At 38.5% G+C, this 15,300-nt stretch overlaps 1 protein-coding gene across 1 annotated transcript in view; it reads right to left on the bottom strand.

Moving 5' to 3' along the window:
• The window catches only part of LOC128745544 (mucin-19-like), a 59,971-nt gene extending 52,571 nt beyond the window's left edge, over positions 1-7,400 (bottom strand). Inside the window, exon 1 of the mRNA XM_053842619.1 lies at positions 7,328-7,400. Within this exon, the coding sequence (XP_053698594.1) occupies positions 7,328-7,400 (73 nt within the window). The remainder of the gene's footprint in view (positions 1-7,327) is intronic.
• Positions 7,401-15,300: the final 7,900 nt, after the last annotated feature.

Here is a 15,300-nt window from a genome sequence, read left to right as displayed (position 1 = left end):
ATTTTTGTTGGTTCTCAGTCCTAAACGTAGATCCTCTATTAAACCATGTGGGTTGTTGTTGAAAGTTCGACAGCGTCCCATACATAGATCGGGAAACACCTGGGAACTTATCATTTGATGGTGTCCCAGGCGGTGATTTAAGAAGACCCAGAGAACCCAGTGGCGGTCGGACAGTGGCAGAAAACTGAAAGTAGGCGACATGTTTAAGGCCAGAAAGGTGCGGCGAAGAAGGCGAATGTTTCCCTAACTGGTTTGTCCAAAGTGTGATGAAGCGTGCTGGCCTCCACGTCTTTAATGATTGAAAGGTACCGAACCGGAACGACAAACAACACCCGCGTTAGCAAGCTGTACCGGTTTGCTGAGAAGGTGAGCAAAAAGAAAGTGGGAAAATTCTCCAGAAGGTTCTTGGATTGGCAGGCCATCTGTGGAGGCGGTAAGATGAGCCAGCCGTACATTACAGCGGGGGGCCTCAAGAAGTGCCTTCTGCCCTTCCTGCGATCTCACATTTGGCCGGACAAAACATTTCAAATTAAAATTTTGTTTTGGCGATCATTTTTTATCAAACTTAATGTGTCTTTTTATGGAAACTAATCATCGTATTAGAACAAACTTTTTACCTTTGTTATAGTATATAACAAAGGTTTAGAAATTGGTCGAAAAACACGAAACTGATCCGAGGCCCGGAGGGCCGAATCACATATACCAATCGATAGAGCTCGACGAACTGAGCAATGTCTGTGTGTGTGTATGTGTGTGTGTGTATGTGTGTGTGTGTATGTGTGTGTGTGCAGCTCATTTTCTATCGCCTGTTTCTCGGATATGGCTGAACCGATTTATGCGTTATTAGTCTCATTTGAAAGGTATTAATGCCTAGTATATTACTATTGAATTGCTTCGTGGTTCGATGTTTCGTTTAAAAGTTATAAGCAAAAATGTGAAAACTACGTGACACGGTTTTGTCCGGAACCACACAACCGATTTCAATAATCTTAGTACCAAATGAAAGCTCTTGCTAAATTATAAAAATTTTCGGGAAGTTTTATTGAAAACAAATAAGTAGTTTAAAAGTTATGCTTAAAAACGTGTTTTGACAAGGTAATAATTATCGCCTGTTTCTCAGAGATGGCCAAGACGATTTATGCGCTATTAGTCTCATTTGAAAGGTAATATAGCCGGATAGATCACTATTGAATGGTTTTTTGATTGGACTTTTAGTTTGAAAGTTATGAGCAATTGAAGTTACACGTTAAAATTTACATTACTTTATAGCGATTTTAACCAAGATAATTTATCTAGTTTCAATTGTTTTAGTATTAAACGAGAGGTCTTAATACTGCAAATGTATTTACCAAATTTCATAAGGATTGGTTCTACTGGTCAAAAGATATTTAAAAATGATTGAAGAAATTTATTCAAGAAAACCTTAATGACCAAACCTTTAATTGGACTAAACCTTTAAAACAGAATAATATAGTAAAAATGTGTAATTTTTCAACGAATGTTTCTTTGCAGCAGTTAATTAATAAAATATAGCACATTTTCTTACACTTTTAGGGTGACTGTTAATCCACCTAATAGGGTGACACAAATTTTTGTTTTTTACATGTGTCCAAAAAAATAGCGTCTTCACAAAAATTCTAGAACACTGAAATAAGCAACTTTGCTGCATATAGTAACTATCTATCTCTTACTGGTTGCGAAATTTAAGGATTTGTTTGAAGAAACCACTTTAAAATCAAGCAAAGCAAAGCCATGGGTGTAAACGTCCTTCAGAACTTGACCCTTCTTTATCGACAGACTTCGCAGCCGGTTATTAGAGTACAGGAAAATTACGGGGCTAGGGAAAAGATCCTATTAACTCTGTAGCGACACCGATCAGTCGAGATTCGAACATACAATGACTGGCTTGTTAGGCTAGCATTGTACCCCGAAGCTAACAGCCACTTTAAAATCAGTTCTGCTCAAAAATTCTGTACACGATGTTTTCATTGTTTTCCTATATTCTGTAAAGTAATTTAGTAGGTTAAAATACACTCTGAAAATTGTTTATCGCTAGGATGCATATGGATGATAACTAGCACAGCGTTAACAAACAGTACTGTGAAGTTCACAGTAACATGTGAAAATAGTTTCTTTCTAAATCTAATATTTGACGAGCAGCATTCCAAAAGGTCCAATGTGCAAATGAGAGATTCTCTTTGCGACTCGTCTCTTACGGTTATTACGGCGGCATAAATGCACTTGAATGCATCTATTTTGCATGAAACGGTTACTGGTGTTATTGGAAAGCTTATCCTTTAGAATAATTGGGTTGAAATGTATTTATGCCGCCGTAATAAGCATAAGAGAAGAAACGCAAAGAGAATCTCTCATTTGCACATTGGACCTTTTGACATGTTGGTTGAGATTTCCAGGTTTATCTGTAAGTAAAAAATAAAAAGGTTTGACAAAACGGGTCTTTTTTAAAAAGGAGGTACTTCCACTAATCGTATCACTAATGGAGGTATCAATCGGTACCAAATTTAAGATTTTTGCTTTCTGACCTAAAATGAACAATCTGACAAAATTTGGTTCAAATCCGTGAAAGTCGATTACACGGTTATCGGATACTTTGCATGTGTTGACTCCAATAAATAATTTTGAGATTTCACATCTGAATAACTTGAGAACGGCTGGGCCTAAGAAACAGTTTATATAAGAATTTAGTTCAAAGTGATGCGTATATAATTTAACTCTGTCAGTTTTATGAAAATTACAAATTCAAATACAAATCAAAAATAATATTTTAACTGAAAATGCCTATGTCAAATGACATATAAGATGGTATAACAAAGGTTCCTTTCACCACTAGGTGGATTAAATCGGGTTTTTTAAAGATTTGTTGGTAGAAGTTGGGAGTAGTTTTATCAACAATACCGATAGAAGTGTGATAAATAACATAAGGCTTGCCGTATCAACGTCCGGCAATAGATTACCTGCTTCTATCGCACCGACCGAGTAGATAACAGATCTTTTCGACGATAGAAACAAAGAGTAACGTTTGCATAAAAGAAATTGACAAAAATTGCCGATTTTTCATGGGTTTACCTTCACACGCACTAACGAAACTACCCATGTAGCATCAATCATAGTAACCCATGAGTCAGCAGAAAAAATTGTACAGCTCAATCAGTCGAACTCTGAACCGTGAAAGGCGAAAACTGTGAAGCTACTCCGTTCAGAAGTATGCGCGTTCAAAGAACGGTAACCCGCCGTATCGAAGACGGACCTCGGACTATTGGACAACTATCAGAGCATTGAAAGAAAGCCCGATTTCTAACGACCGCCGACTCTGAGCGACAATAATCTCCCAAGGATACTGAAGAGGAAAACCGAGGGAAAAGTGGCTACATCGCTGCGTGCGCTTGGCCGGGAGGTCGGTGCAACTGGCCAAAGAGTGAAAAAGTACCTGGCAAACATGAACATACATGTCAGGAAGCGGTCTCGGAGCTGCAGGTTATGACAAGGCGGCAGCGGTTGAATAAGATTGTCAAGGCGATTTTCCCGGCGAATCGCGACGTGGCGTTGGTGATGGACGACGAGACCTTTCTCACCCTGGATGGCAACGACTGGCAGGGCACTTCGTATTTTACTTTCCCACGAAGGAAGTGAGCTTCCAGGTGAAGTTCATTTCACACACCAAGTTCCCCAAGAAGGTACTACTGTTGCTGACAATCAGCGCGAAAGGGATGTTAAAGCCGCTCTTCTTTTGCTCCGGACTGGCCGTGAACGGGGAATTTTATAGTATGAAGTGCCTGCCGGAAGCTGCGTCGTTCATCAAGAAATACCATAAGGGCGAAGACGTGGTGTTCTGGCCGGATCTGGAGTCGGCCCACTATTCGAAGCGAGCGTTGGAGGAGATGGAGCGGTAAAATATCGAAGCCGGCGAACGTCCCCCGGCTGCGTCCCATCGAGAATTTCTTGGCAAACGTGAAGCGTAAGATCTATTCCAACAATTTTGTCGCGAAAACTGAGAAGGAATTGATAAATAAAACCGCTTTTACCGCTTAGTCGGTTTCGTGGTACGATGCTGATCTAACAAGCCAGTCGTCGTATGTTCGAATTTCGAACTGCTGCTGGTGCTGCTAGGTAGAGTCAATAGGATTGTTGCACTAGCCCCGTAATTGTCCTGTACTCCGGCTGCGAAGTCTGTCGGTAAAGAAGGGTCAAGTCTTAGAAAGACGTTTGTGCCCAAGGCTTTGCTTTTTTTGATAAATAAAACGAAGGAAGAACTCCTACACGTATGTTTTCGTCCGCCATGGCGAATGTTTCGGTTAACTGCCGGAAGGTCGCTCGCAAGGGCGTAGAATTTTTTTTGCAGCTGAGCTAATATAATTACCTTTTATGGGCAATTTATAAAACTCAATCTGAAAAAAGTTTTTTAATACATACGTTAATCATACAAAAAATAATTTTCGTCGGCCAGGCGAGTGTGTGGTGTGTGGAGTGATAGAACTGGAAGAATAAACCCTAATATAAGGGTGCGGCAGTAGTTTAGTTAGTAAAACATCCGGGTACTAATCGAAAGAGCGTGGGTGCGAGCCCCTCCTGCCATTAAACGACCCAATTTTCTAGTTCATCCAGTTTGTCATTCCTCACTCCCTATAAAAGACCAATTGTGTTACCAAGTTGGAAACCCCGCAGATAGAAGTGACGTGTGATACGAATCAATTATGTAATACCGCACTCGAACCCAAGAAACTCTACCTAAACCTACTTGATTCACTGCTGTATGCGGAATTTTCAAGTTAGAACTTGTGCCTAGTTGAATTTGTTATTAAAGAAAAAGAATTCAATAAGTGATGCGTGTACGAGAGTATGCAGTTTTTTTTGTTACATAGTTATTTTGTAGTATAGTTACTTTAACCAACTTTGGGTCATTCGTGACTTCTGCGGGGTTGAGATTTGAACCCGAGTCCTCGGTGTGAGAGGCGTGGATGTTAACCACTACGCCGGGACTGACCCCCAAAAGTATGCAGTGGCTGTCTGACAAAGTGTCAGTATTATCTCTTATTATTCTATAACACTAGCTAGGCTGCATGATGCAGCTACGGCAGGACAGTTTCCACCGTTCGTCATTGAAGTGCCATCCCCAGACAAAGGTCATTATGCGCCGGCAAACAATAAACTTAAAACCACCACTTGGCTTGATGAACTTGTAACAATCTGTTCGTAGCGGTTTTATTACAACCTCTACAGGATACACGGCATCCAACGGTTTCGCAGCTGGCGGGGTGGTTCATCCAGCGTTAGATCCACTGTCACTGCGATACGATCGGATTCAGCTAAAGAAACAATGGTCGGGTCGGTTGCCCGCACCGGAGCCGTGAAGCAGCGCGCCAGGCCTGCAGAACGGTTTTCCGCCGCACCAGCATCACTCAGCCTCGCCAGCTGCTACGCCATCCTGACGGGGATGACCCGAGCGGCTGTGTACTGCCCGTACGACAAGGGCGATAACCGTAACCGAGTGCGTGTCGAATAAAATTAGCTTGTTCCGTTATTATCGCAGCCAAAGGATGGCGACGCTTTGCGTCGGTCCGTGCGTTTCTCTGTGCGGCAGCAGCGGGTGGATATTTTGCGCCCACTTTGCCTCGCAGGGCGAAAAACAAGGATTAATATAATAGCAATAACAATAACTATAACAGTAAACTTGACTTGCGAAGGAAACCCTCCATGGGCTAGAGTTTAGGTTGTTGTTCCGCGCGCTGCCAGTTGATGGTGATCCGAGATTTGCTGACTACTTGCGTAGGGAGGAACCGGTTGCTATCACAGGGAGTGTAAACAATGCATCCGATCTGATTTGTGTTTTATATTGTTCGAAAATAAATGAATAATTTGTGTCGTCTATCAGAGGGGCATTGCTTTTCAGTGGTTTTAATGATTGCTTAGTAATTTTTTATGATTTGGTCGATTTCAATTGGCTTTCCATGATTGAATATGTGCATATGAATCGATTTAAAAATGCAACAACACCCTTTCGGAACAACAAGCTAAATTGATTAATTCAAATATTTTTGCAAATAAAAAAAATATTGATACGTTGCTTTCGCTAATTAAATTTTCAATTAAATAATGGAAAGCAATGCGAATCAGCAATATCCGACCACAATATTTACAAACACTTAATCTCCATCCAGAGTGGAAATTACAGGAAACAGACAAGAAGATAGTCGCACCGAAACCCAGCAGAATTTATAGTCCTTGCTGAAGTCATAAGTTTTACGACGTTCGGTACTTACACGCGTGAATTATGCGCCACTTTTACAAATCCGGAAATAGCAGCTGCCGGTAAAACTTACGAAACAGGAGCGACGGGAAAAACTTTCCCGAAACGAACTGAGAGTAATTGTCTTCCAGGCAGATACGGAAAACAGACAGGCATAAGTTCAGGATCTTCCTGCAGCCGGGTCCGGTTCTCCGTTTCAGTGATTTCTGTCCTCAGCCGCATATAAATATTCTCACTTTTATTTGTGATCCCAGCTTCCCAGCAAACGCAGTCTGCCCGGTAGCGTGCGCTGGGAGAAGACAATTTAATTAATTTCATTTCAATTAGCTTCCGGTGCGAGTGAGAGGACTTTTCGAGCCTGCTGGTGTCGGTACTGGTGTTCGGCACGGTTGGCACCCCGGCTTGAACTATGCTGATTCCATTAGTCTAAGTGGCTCCGCAGTTCTAACGATCTATCTTTGCGCTGAACTGCGGATATCCGGGTTGAACCTGGATGCTGTGAAGGGACTGCGTTCTGGGCACGGGGCTGCTGTGATGAAAACGCTTTATCTTCACTCAGTTTCATAATTGCATTTGGGCAAAAGTTTACGGTACTTAGGGACTGTTGTCCTTTCCGTACTGCATGTAACTGGTTTGGGTCACAGTGAAAATCAGTTGACACAAAAATCGCAATTTTGGTTCCAAATCGACACATCAATAACTGAAAGAATATTTTGCAGCAAATGAAACTAGCCTATTAGTATCAAAAAGGTCGAAAATGGAATTAGTGGAAAATTATGATTTAAGCCCATCCTGTGATAAACTGCCACTAGCTCAATCGTGCGACGGAAAATTTTCCGTCTATCCCAATTAGGACTGTCATGTGAATTTTACATCGTCCTAAATTATCCCGGTCGGCCTCTCGAAGAGTGTGTTAAACTTTAGATCACTTAGCCCAATTTGCGGAAAACTGGCAGCCTTTCAGTGTCCGCTTTGGTTCCGCTCGAGCTTCACTCGATTAGCCACGAAGTTTTCCCTTCGTAATGGTAGACTGGGAGGCTGGAAAATCACCATGTTAATTACCTTCGATATTGGCCGGTAGCAACGCCCATGTGCAGAGAAGGACTAACGCCCACTTTAGATGTGGGTTAGCCATAATTTTTCAGCTGCTTGCTTTTGCCTTGGCTTCCGTGACGTTGCTGCGCTACTGGGAAAATCCCGCAGAACAGCGGTATGATGGATGGACGGACGGTTGGCGCTCCTCGAATTCGGTAACACTTTGTCCAACGTGCGAAAAACAAGAGTGCTGCTTCCTGTAACGAGTGAAATATGGAGGAAAATTATGTCAGTTTGATTTACCACTTGCAGAAAAGTTGCGTTAGATCTTCGGAACAATTATGCAAACGATGAAATAGTTGCATGAGATGATTCTTAGTTTTACCGCCATTTTTAACAGTTAGGCCGAGGTTGTGCAGATGAGGAAATCCGCCCGAGAAAATTATTAACCAATGTGAAATAGATACTCCGCACGGGAAAGTACGCCCCACAACAGCTTGGAGCAAAGTTCAAGTTTTTCGTTCTCGCTTGAAAGCAGTCGGTAATTGGATTCTGCGGCAAGATTGGAAAAGTTTATCTGCCATAACGTAACTGCCGTCGTAGATATAATGATGATGCTGATGATCTTTCGATGGATCATCAGTTTTCGGATTGGTAGCCAACTTGTGCGTTATGTTTAATTTCTATTTGTTGACTTACGGTACGATATGGTATGGTTTATTAGGATTTGAAGAATTTTGCCAAAGCATGCTGCAGGGAAATTCCACGTATTGTAATATTTTACACACTGTTAGAGTGAACGGAATAGTTCGATAGCCATAACAGTTTTGTGTTCTAAATTGTGGTTGTTGTACAATGCAGGACAAATTTATACGCGAATATGAATATGTGAATATGTGTTTCTTCTTTCCACCATACAAAAGTATAAAGACATTAGAAATCGATAATTTACCGAAAGAACTAACCAAAATAAGTAATTTTTGCGGCAAATTATGGGTTCATTCGTGTAAAGTTTTATGTCAAACTTCGTGAAACATAGATATGCAGTGCAAAACTAATGATTAAAAAGTTGATTTTCTCAGAATTGTACATTTTTATTTCAAAGTGGCGACCATCGGAGTATAATAGGCCCTGTCATTCTTTCCAACTGTACTTATAATAACTATTAAACTGATCAAATTGACAATTAGAAATTTCCTAATAATTTCAGTGTAAAATGTGTGCCTCAGGCCACCCTTCTGACACTCTGTCAAATCTCGACGGACAGGGTCAGTACAACCTCTACGGATGACGGTCGTAACTTTTAAACGGGACCCCGGTTACTACCCTGCGGTACACCTGACTGATTCGTAAATGTAACAGACTGACTATTTCCAATCCATACGTAGAGCGTCCTATCAACAAGATATGATTCTAACCAGTTACAGATCCTCTCAGTACAGCCAAGTCTCTTCAGCTTGCACAGAAGTAGTTCGTAGTTTACAGGGCCGAAGGCGGTTTTTGGGTCAGTAATATTTTGTATCAACCTGAGCTTTGGAACCTATACTTTTGATTTTTAGAGAAAAGAGAGGAGTAATTCTCGCTGAAACGGGGCCACTACTGACACGAGGTCTCCAAAAATTGGAACTTTTGCACTTAATTAGTTGAAAATGGTTAAAAAATAAGAATTGCACTTTTAATACCTTGAAATAGTGGACCCCTCCACTATTCTCCAAGGGGCCTAACAGGTTCAAAAAAAGTTGAAATTTGAGCAAACCTTGAGATCCATATCATGTGATATTTCATAAGTTTGCCATGAAACAACTAACATATGACCCGGTTCTGTAAAGAAGAAGAACAGGGCTTTCAAATGGATTAAAAAAAAATTACGGCCGTCTTAGGTTTGGTCGCCATATTGGATTTTATCAAAAAATCTCCGTTTTCACCATGAGCGGAGCGCCCCAACTGATTTTCATTTTAAGACCACCATTGGAAAGCTGAGAAAATATGCTATAAGAAACATTCATAAAATGAGGTGTGAAATGGCATTAACTGAATAAAACAACCAGTTATTTGTAGGAAAGTTCACAAATTTCATATAATTTTTGTGATATTTCCAAAATTTACTATGAAACAAATTACAAACGATACGATTTTGTAAAGAAGAGAGATAGGGTTTATAAACGAAGTGAAAAAAAAATCGGCGGCCATCTTGGATTTGACCGCCATAGTGGATTTTATCAATAAATCGCCGTTTTCGCCATGATCTCAACCGATTTTAATTTTAAGACCACCATCCCTCAATAAGGTTTTGCACGCGGACGTCACGAATGAACGCGATTCACCCATTTGACATCTATCTGTAGTTTGTAGCTTTAGTGTTTCGCCAGAGTGCAAATGACTGGGGATGTGACGTAACTTTTTTGGTGCATTTATATGCTCAGCCCTTTTTCGCCCGAAATAGGACTGAGCATTTAGCGATATGTGCGTGGAGTTGCGTCACGTCACACTATGGGGCAGATCCCGAAAAAGCTCGGACAAAACCTCTAAATTTTTATTTGAGATGTTCTGTCAAACTTAATATTCAACGTATAGTAGACATATAATCTATAAGAAATATGCATAAATTGCTTCAATAAGTGTTTTTTCAATAGGCATTAAAGTAGGTGAAACCATGGTTAGTCAAGAGAGGTTTTCTGATGTTCAAATTTGTGTATCACCCCCACTGCACTATGGGCCAGAAATTAAAATTTCGGGACAAAAATATTTGCGGTTAAACAGCATGTCTCAGCTCAATGTGGTCTTCGGCAACTTTTTGAATAAAAAATTGATGCATATTTTGAAAGGGTCGTCCAATATTTAAGCGTTACTTGAACAACAATTTAAGAAATAGCTTTTTGAGTAAACTTTTTTTTACCTTTTTGGTTTCAAAATATTAAAGATAAACCAATTTCAAGTAATTTTTGTGAAGATGTCAAACTTCTACCTTTTACCCATTTTCAGCAAAGGTCTACCTTTGTTTATAAACGACCCCTCAAATCACATTTCTTCTTGTAACATGTTTATTTCAACAGACAGCTCAATGTGATGTCCTAGAAAATATTTTGCACATAAAAGAGCAATATTTTTGCCGAAGACTGTTTTGCCTTAAGGGCCAAACAGAATGCTGCGTCAACGCATCCGTCAGCGTCAATTTGACAGTAAACCCATGGGAAAACTGTCAGAATAACGCTGACGGACGCGTTGACGCAGCATTCTGTTTGGCCCTTTATATGCATTAATTAATAAGATATAACTGATTTTAGGTTAAAAACCGTCTGATGAAAAATTCGAATATCCTAGCCATCTGCAAGTATCTGCAATTAGTTTGCATACCAATTTGAAGGGAATTATTAAAACTATCTGCCCAAATATGTATTTCAGAGAATACCTGGGAATACCATGGCTGGGAATACCTGGGAATAGTACGGATTTTTTTTCATACATTTTATAACTTAATAAATATGCGTCCTAGTGTCAAACAATCTTCACAAAAAATATGTACATACTAAATAACTTTGTAGAACATTCGTAAGCAATAAAATAATCGTGTGGAAAGTTATTGAGTGTAATCGATTTTCAAATGCTCTTTTTTAACACATCATTATATTTCGTAACCGGTAAGAGATAGATAGTTACTTTATTCAGCAAAGTTGCTTATTTTAGTATTTTCTGCAACTTTTGGAGAAAAAAACTTTTTTTTTAAATTATTTAAGAAAACAAAAGTTTGTATCACCCTAATAGGTGAATTCAAGGTCACCCTAATACTGCAGGAAGATGCGCTTTATTTTATTATTTTACTTCTCCGAAGACACCACCCTTGAAAAAATACACATTTTTCATCAAACGGTTTTTGGCGTAAAAATAGTTATATCTTATTAATTAATGCAGAAAAAACGAAACAGCCTCCAGCAAAAATATTCCTCTTTAATGTGCAAAATGATGTCTAGAACATCACATTGAGCTGTCTGTTGAAATAAACATGTTACAAGAAGAAATGCGATTGGAGGGGTCGTTTATAAACAAAGGTCTATTGCTGAAAATGGGTAAAAGGTAGAAGTTTGATATCTTCAGAAAAAATACTTAAAATTGGTTTATCTTTAATATTCTGAAACCAAAAAGGTGAAAAAAATTTACTCAAAAAGTTATTACTCAAATTGTTGTTAAAGTAACACGTAAATATTGGACGACCCCTTCAAAAGATGCATCATTTTTTCATTCAAAAAGTTGCCGAAGACTACATTGAGCTGAGACATGCCGTTTAACCGCAGATATTTTTGTCCCGAAATTTCAATTTCTGGCCCATAGTGCACTGGGTTACCCTTGACGATCACCGAAATATTCAAAGCGGAAACTGTTGAATGTGATAAACAACGTCGATGGTTGATAACCAATCGCTCCGCGCACTTCTGTTCTACAAACTGTGAAAACTAGATCACCTATTTTAACTCACCTTGGGTGAAACAGAGTGCAAAAAAAATTTGGAAAATGAAAAAATAATTGTCATTTAATCTTTTAGTATCTAGCTAGCATGCTGCTTAAAATTCTTAACTTTTAAAGGACAATTCACATTAAAGGGATTATAAATTAATAGTTTGGGTGATATTAAGACAGATTTCTTACTAGTAGGCTTTGTTCTGACGAAGTGTTTTAGAACAAAAAATTTGTTATTTTTGTCAATTTTCAATAGTGTGTAGAAAAAGATTTCCACAGATTTCCGCTCTGACACTAGCATAAAATCAACATGCAAGGTGTTAACTAGTAATAAGCAAAAAATTAGCTACTACTAGTTGCGATGTTCGGAGATATTCGAGTTTTCCGAATGCATGTTTTCGGCATTTTAGGCTACAAATTAGCAAATGCGCGCGCCAGTGCGAAGTTCATTCCTGCTGTACGTTGAATAGTCATGCTTGTGTATGTAAGACACAACTTTATGATCGTTATGAGATACTTTGGGGTTGATAAGGGAAACTTAGGACATTGTAAGCGCGATCACTTAACAGCTTTTTCCCAATTAGCTCTGCTTCAAGTCAAATTGGCAGTAGAATATGTTCGGTTGGACGTTCAGCTCGATTGAACTGGCCTCCATTTTGTTTTTTAGAGACGAACATGTTGATACGTGTTTGCAGGATAAACAGATTGCTACTCTGTCGTTATTTTTTGTGCCTTCTGCCAGGCTTTGACTGAGGCCGATGACGGCCTATCTCGCCACTCGTATCCTTTTGCCGCATTTGGCCAAACTAATGAAATAAAAAAATTCAAATATAACGGTGATCGTACTACGGAAACTTCGTATTATAAATGATCGAGAGGCATACCATAAAATATGCAAACATGTCCGCAATTTATCCTTTAAAAATCAAAACAAATGCTAACAGAGTCCACAAATGGTTGATTTACCCTATACCAGAATAATAATACTAAATTACTCTTGATATACAGAATGTGATAATTTGTATAGGAGGTCGTCCGACTACCAATTTCGACTACACACTGAAAAACCCGATTTAATCCACCTAGTGGTGAAAGGAACCTTTGTTATACCATCTCACATGTCATTTGACATAGGCATTTTCAGTTAAAATATTATTTTTGATTTGTATTTGAATTTGTAATTTTCATAAAACTGACAGAGTCAAATTATATACGCATCACTTTGAACTAAATTCTTATATAAACTGTTTCTTAGGCCCAGCCGTTCTCAAGTTATTCAGTTGTGAAATCTCAAAATTATCTACTAGAGTCAACACATACAAAGTATCCGTCAACCGTGTAATCGACTTTTACGGATTTGAACCAAATTTTGTCAGATTGTTCATTTTAGGTCAGAAAGCAAAAATCTTAGATTTGGTGCCGATTGATACCTCCATAAGTGGTACGATTAGTGGTAGTACCTCCTTTTTAAAAAAAGACCCGTTTTGTCAAACCTTTTTATGTTTTACTTACAGATGAACCTGGAAATCTCGACCAACATGTCAAAAGGTCCAATGTGCAAATGAGAGATTCTCTTTGCGTTTCTTCTCTTATGCTTATTACGGCGGCATAAATAGATTTCAACCCAATTATTCTAAAGGATAAGCTTTCCAATAACACCAGTAACCGTTTCATGCAAAATAGACGCATTCAAGTGCATTTATGCCGCCGTAATAACCGTAAGAGACGAGTCGCAAAGAGACCTTTTGGAATGCTGCTCGTCAAATATTAGGTTTAGAAAGAAACTATTTTCACATTCAAATTCCAATTCCAATCAAAAATAGTCGAGTAAAAACTGGCTTTTTGCGCTTAGCGTTTTGAGCTGGAAATGATCATTAAGAAATCGACACGTCTTCGGAATTTAATTCAACTGTTTGTTAACGCTGTGCTAGTTATCATCCATATGCATCCTAGCGATAATCAATTTTCAGAGTGTATTTTAAGCTATAAATTACTTTATAGAATATAGGAAAGCAATGAAAACATCGTATACCGAATTTTTGAGCAGATCTGATTTTAAAGTGGCTGTTAGCTTCGGGGTACAATGCTAGCCTAACAAGCCAGTCATTGTATGTTCGAATCTCGACTGATCGGTGTCGCTACAGAGTTAATAGGATCTTTGCCCTAGCCCCGTAATTTTCCTGTACTCTAATAACCGGCTGCGAAGTCTGTCGATAAAGAAGGGTCAAGTTCTGAAGGACGTTTACAACCATGGCTTTGCTTTGCTTGCTTTAAAAGTGGTTTCTTCAAACAAATCATTAAATTTCGCAACCAGTAAGAGACAGATAGTTACTATATGCAGCAAAGTTGCTTATTTTAGTGTTCTAGAATTTTTGTGAAGACGCTATTTTTTTGGACGCATGTAAAAAACAAAAATTTGTGTCACCCTATTAGGTGGATTCACGGTCACCCTAAAAGTGTAAGAAAATGTGCTATATTTAATTAATTAACTGCTGCAAAGAAACATCCGTTGAAAAATTACACATTTTTACTATATTATTCTGTTTTAAATGTTTAGTCCAATTAAAGGTTTGGTCATTAAGGTTTTCTTGAATAAATTTCATCATTTTTAAATATCTTTTGACCAGTAGAACCAATCCTTATGAAATTTGGTAAATACATTTGCAGTGTTAAGACCTCTCGTTTAATACTAAAACAATTGAAACTAGATAAATTATCTTGGTTAAAAGCGCTATAAAGTATTGTAAATTTTAACGTGTAATTTCAATTACTCTTAACTATCAAACTAAAAGTCCAATCAAAAAACCATTCAATAGTGATCTATCCGGCTATATTACCTTTCAAATGAGACTAATAGCGCATAACTCGGCTTGGCCATCTCTGAGAAACAGGCGATAATTATTACCTTGTCAAAACACGTTTTTAAGCATAACTTTTAAACTACTTATTTGTTTTCAATAAAACTTACTAAAAATTTTTATAATTTAGCAAGAGCTTTCATTTGGTACTAAGATCATTGAAATCGGTTGTGTGGTTCCGGAGAAAACCGTGTCACGTAGTTTTCACATTTTTGCTTATAACTTTTAAACGAAACATTGAACCACGAAGCAATTCAATAGTGATATACTAGGCAATAATACCTTTCAAATGAGACTAATAACGCATAAATCGGTTCAGCCATATCCGAGAAACAGGCGATTGAAAATGAGCTGCACACACACATACACACACACACATACACACACACAGACATTGCTCAGTTCGTCGAGCTCTATCGATTGGTATATGTGATTCGGCCCTCCGGGCCTCGGATCAGTTTCGTGTTTTTCGACCAATTTCTAAACCTTTGTTATATACTATAACAAAGGTAAAAATGTGTTTGAGTATTTAAAATATATATAACTTGATTTCCGTAAGTCTTACAATTTTGGTATGTTCAGTAACTTTATGTAACTTTACAGGACAAACAACTTTTCTGAAGACACAACATTTCTAAAGTCATTATTTAAAAAGCTAGACTTCAATACCAATTTTAGGAATAAAAATAC

The sequence above is a fragment of the Sabethes cyaneus genome, chromosome 1 (genome assembly GCF_943734655.1).
Source record: "Sabethes cyaneus chromosome 1, idSabCyanKW18_F2, whole genome shotgun sequence".
Lineage (NCBI taxonomy): Eukaryota > Metazoa > Arthropoda > Insecta > Diptera > Culicidae > Sabethes > Sabethes cyaneus.
This window is presented reverse-complemented; position numbering and strand designations above follow the sequence as displayed.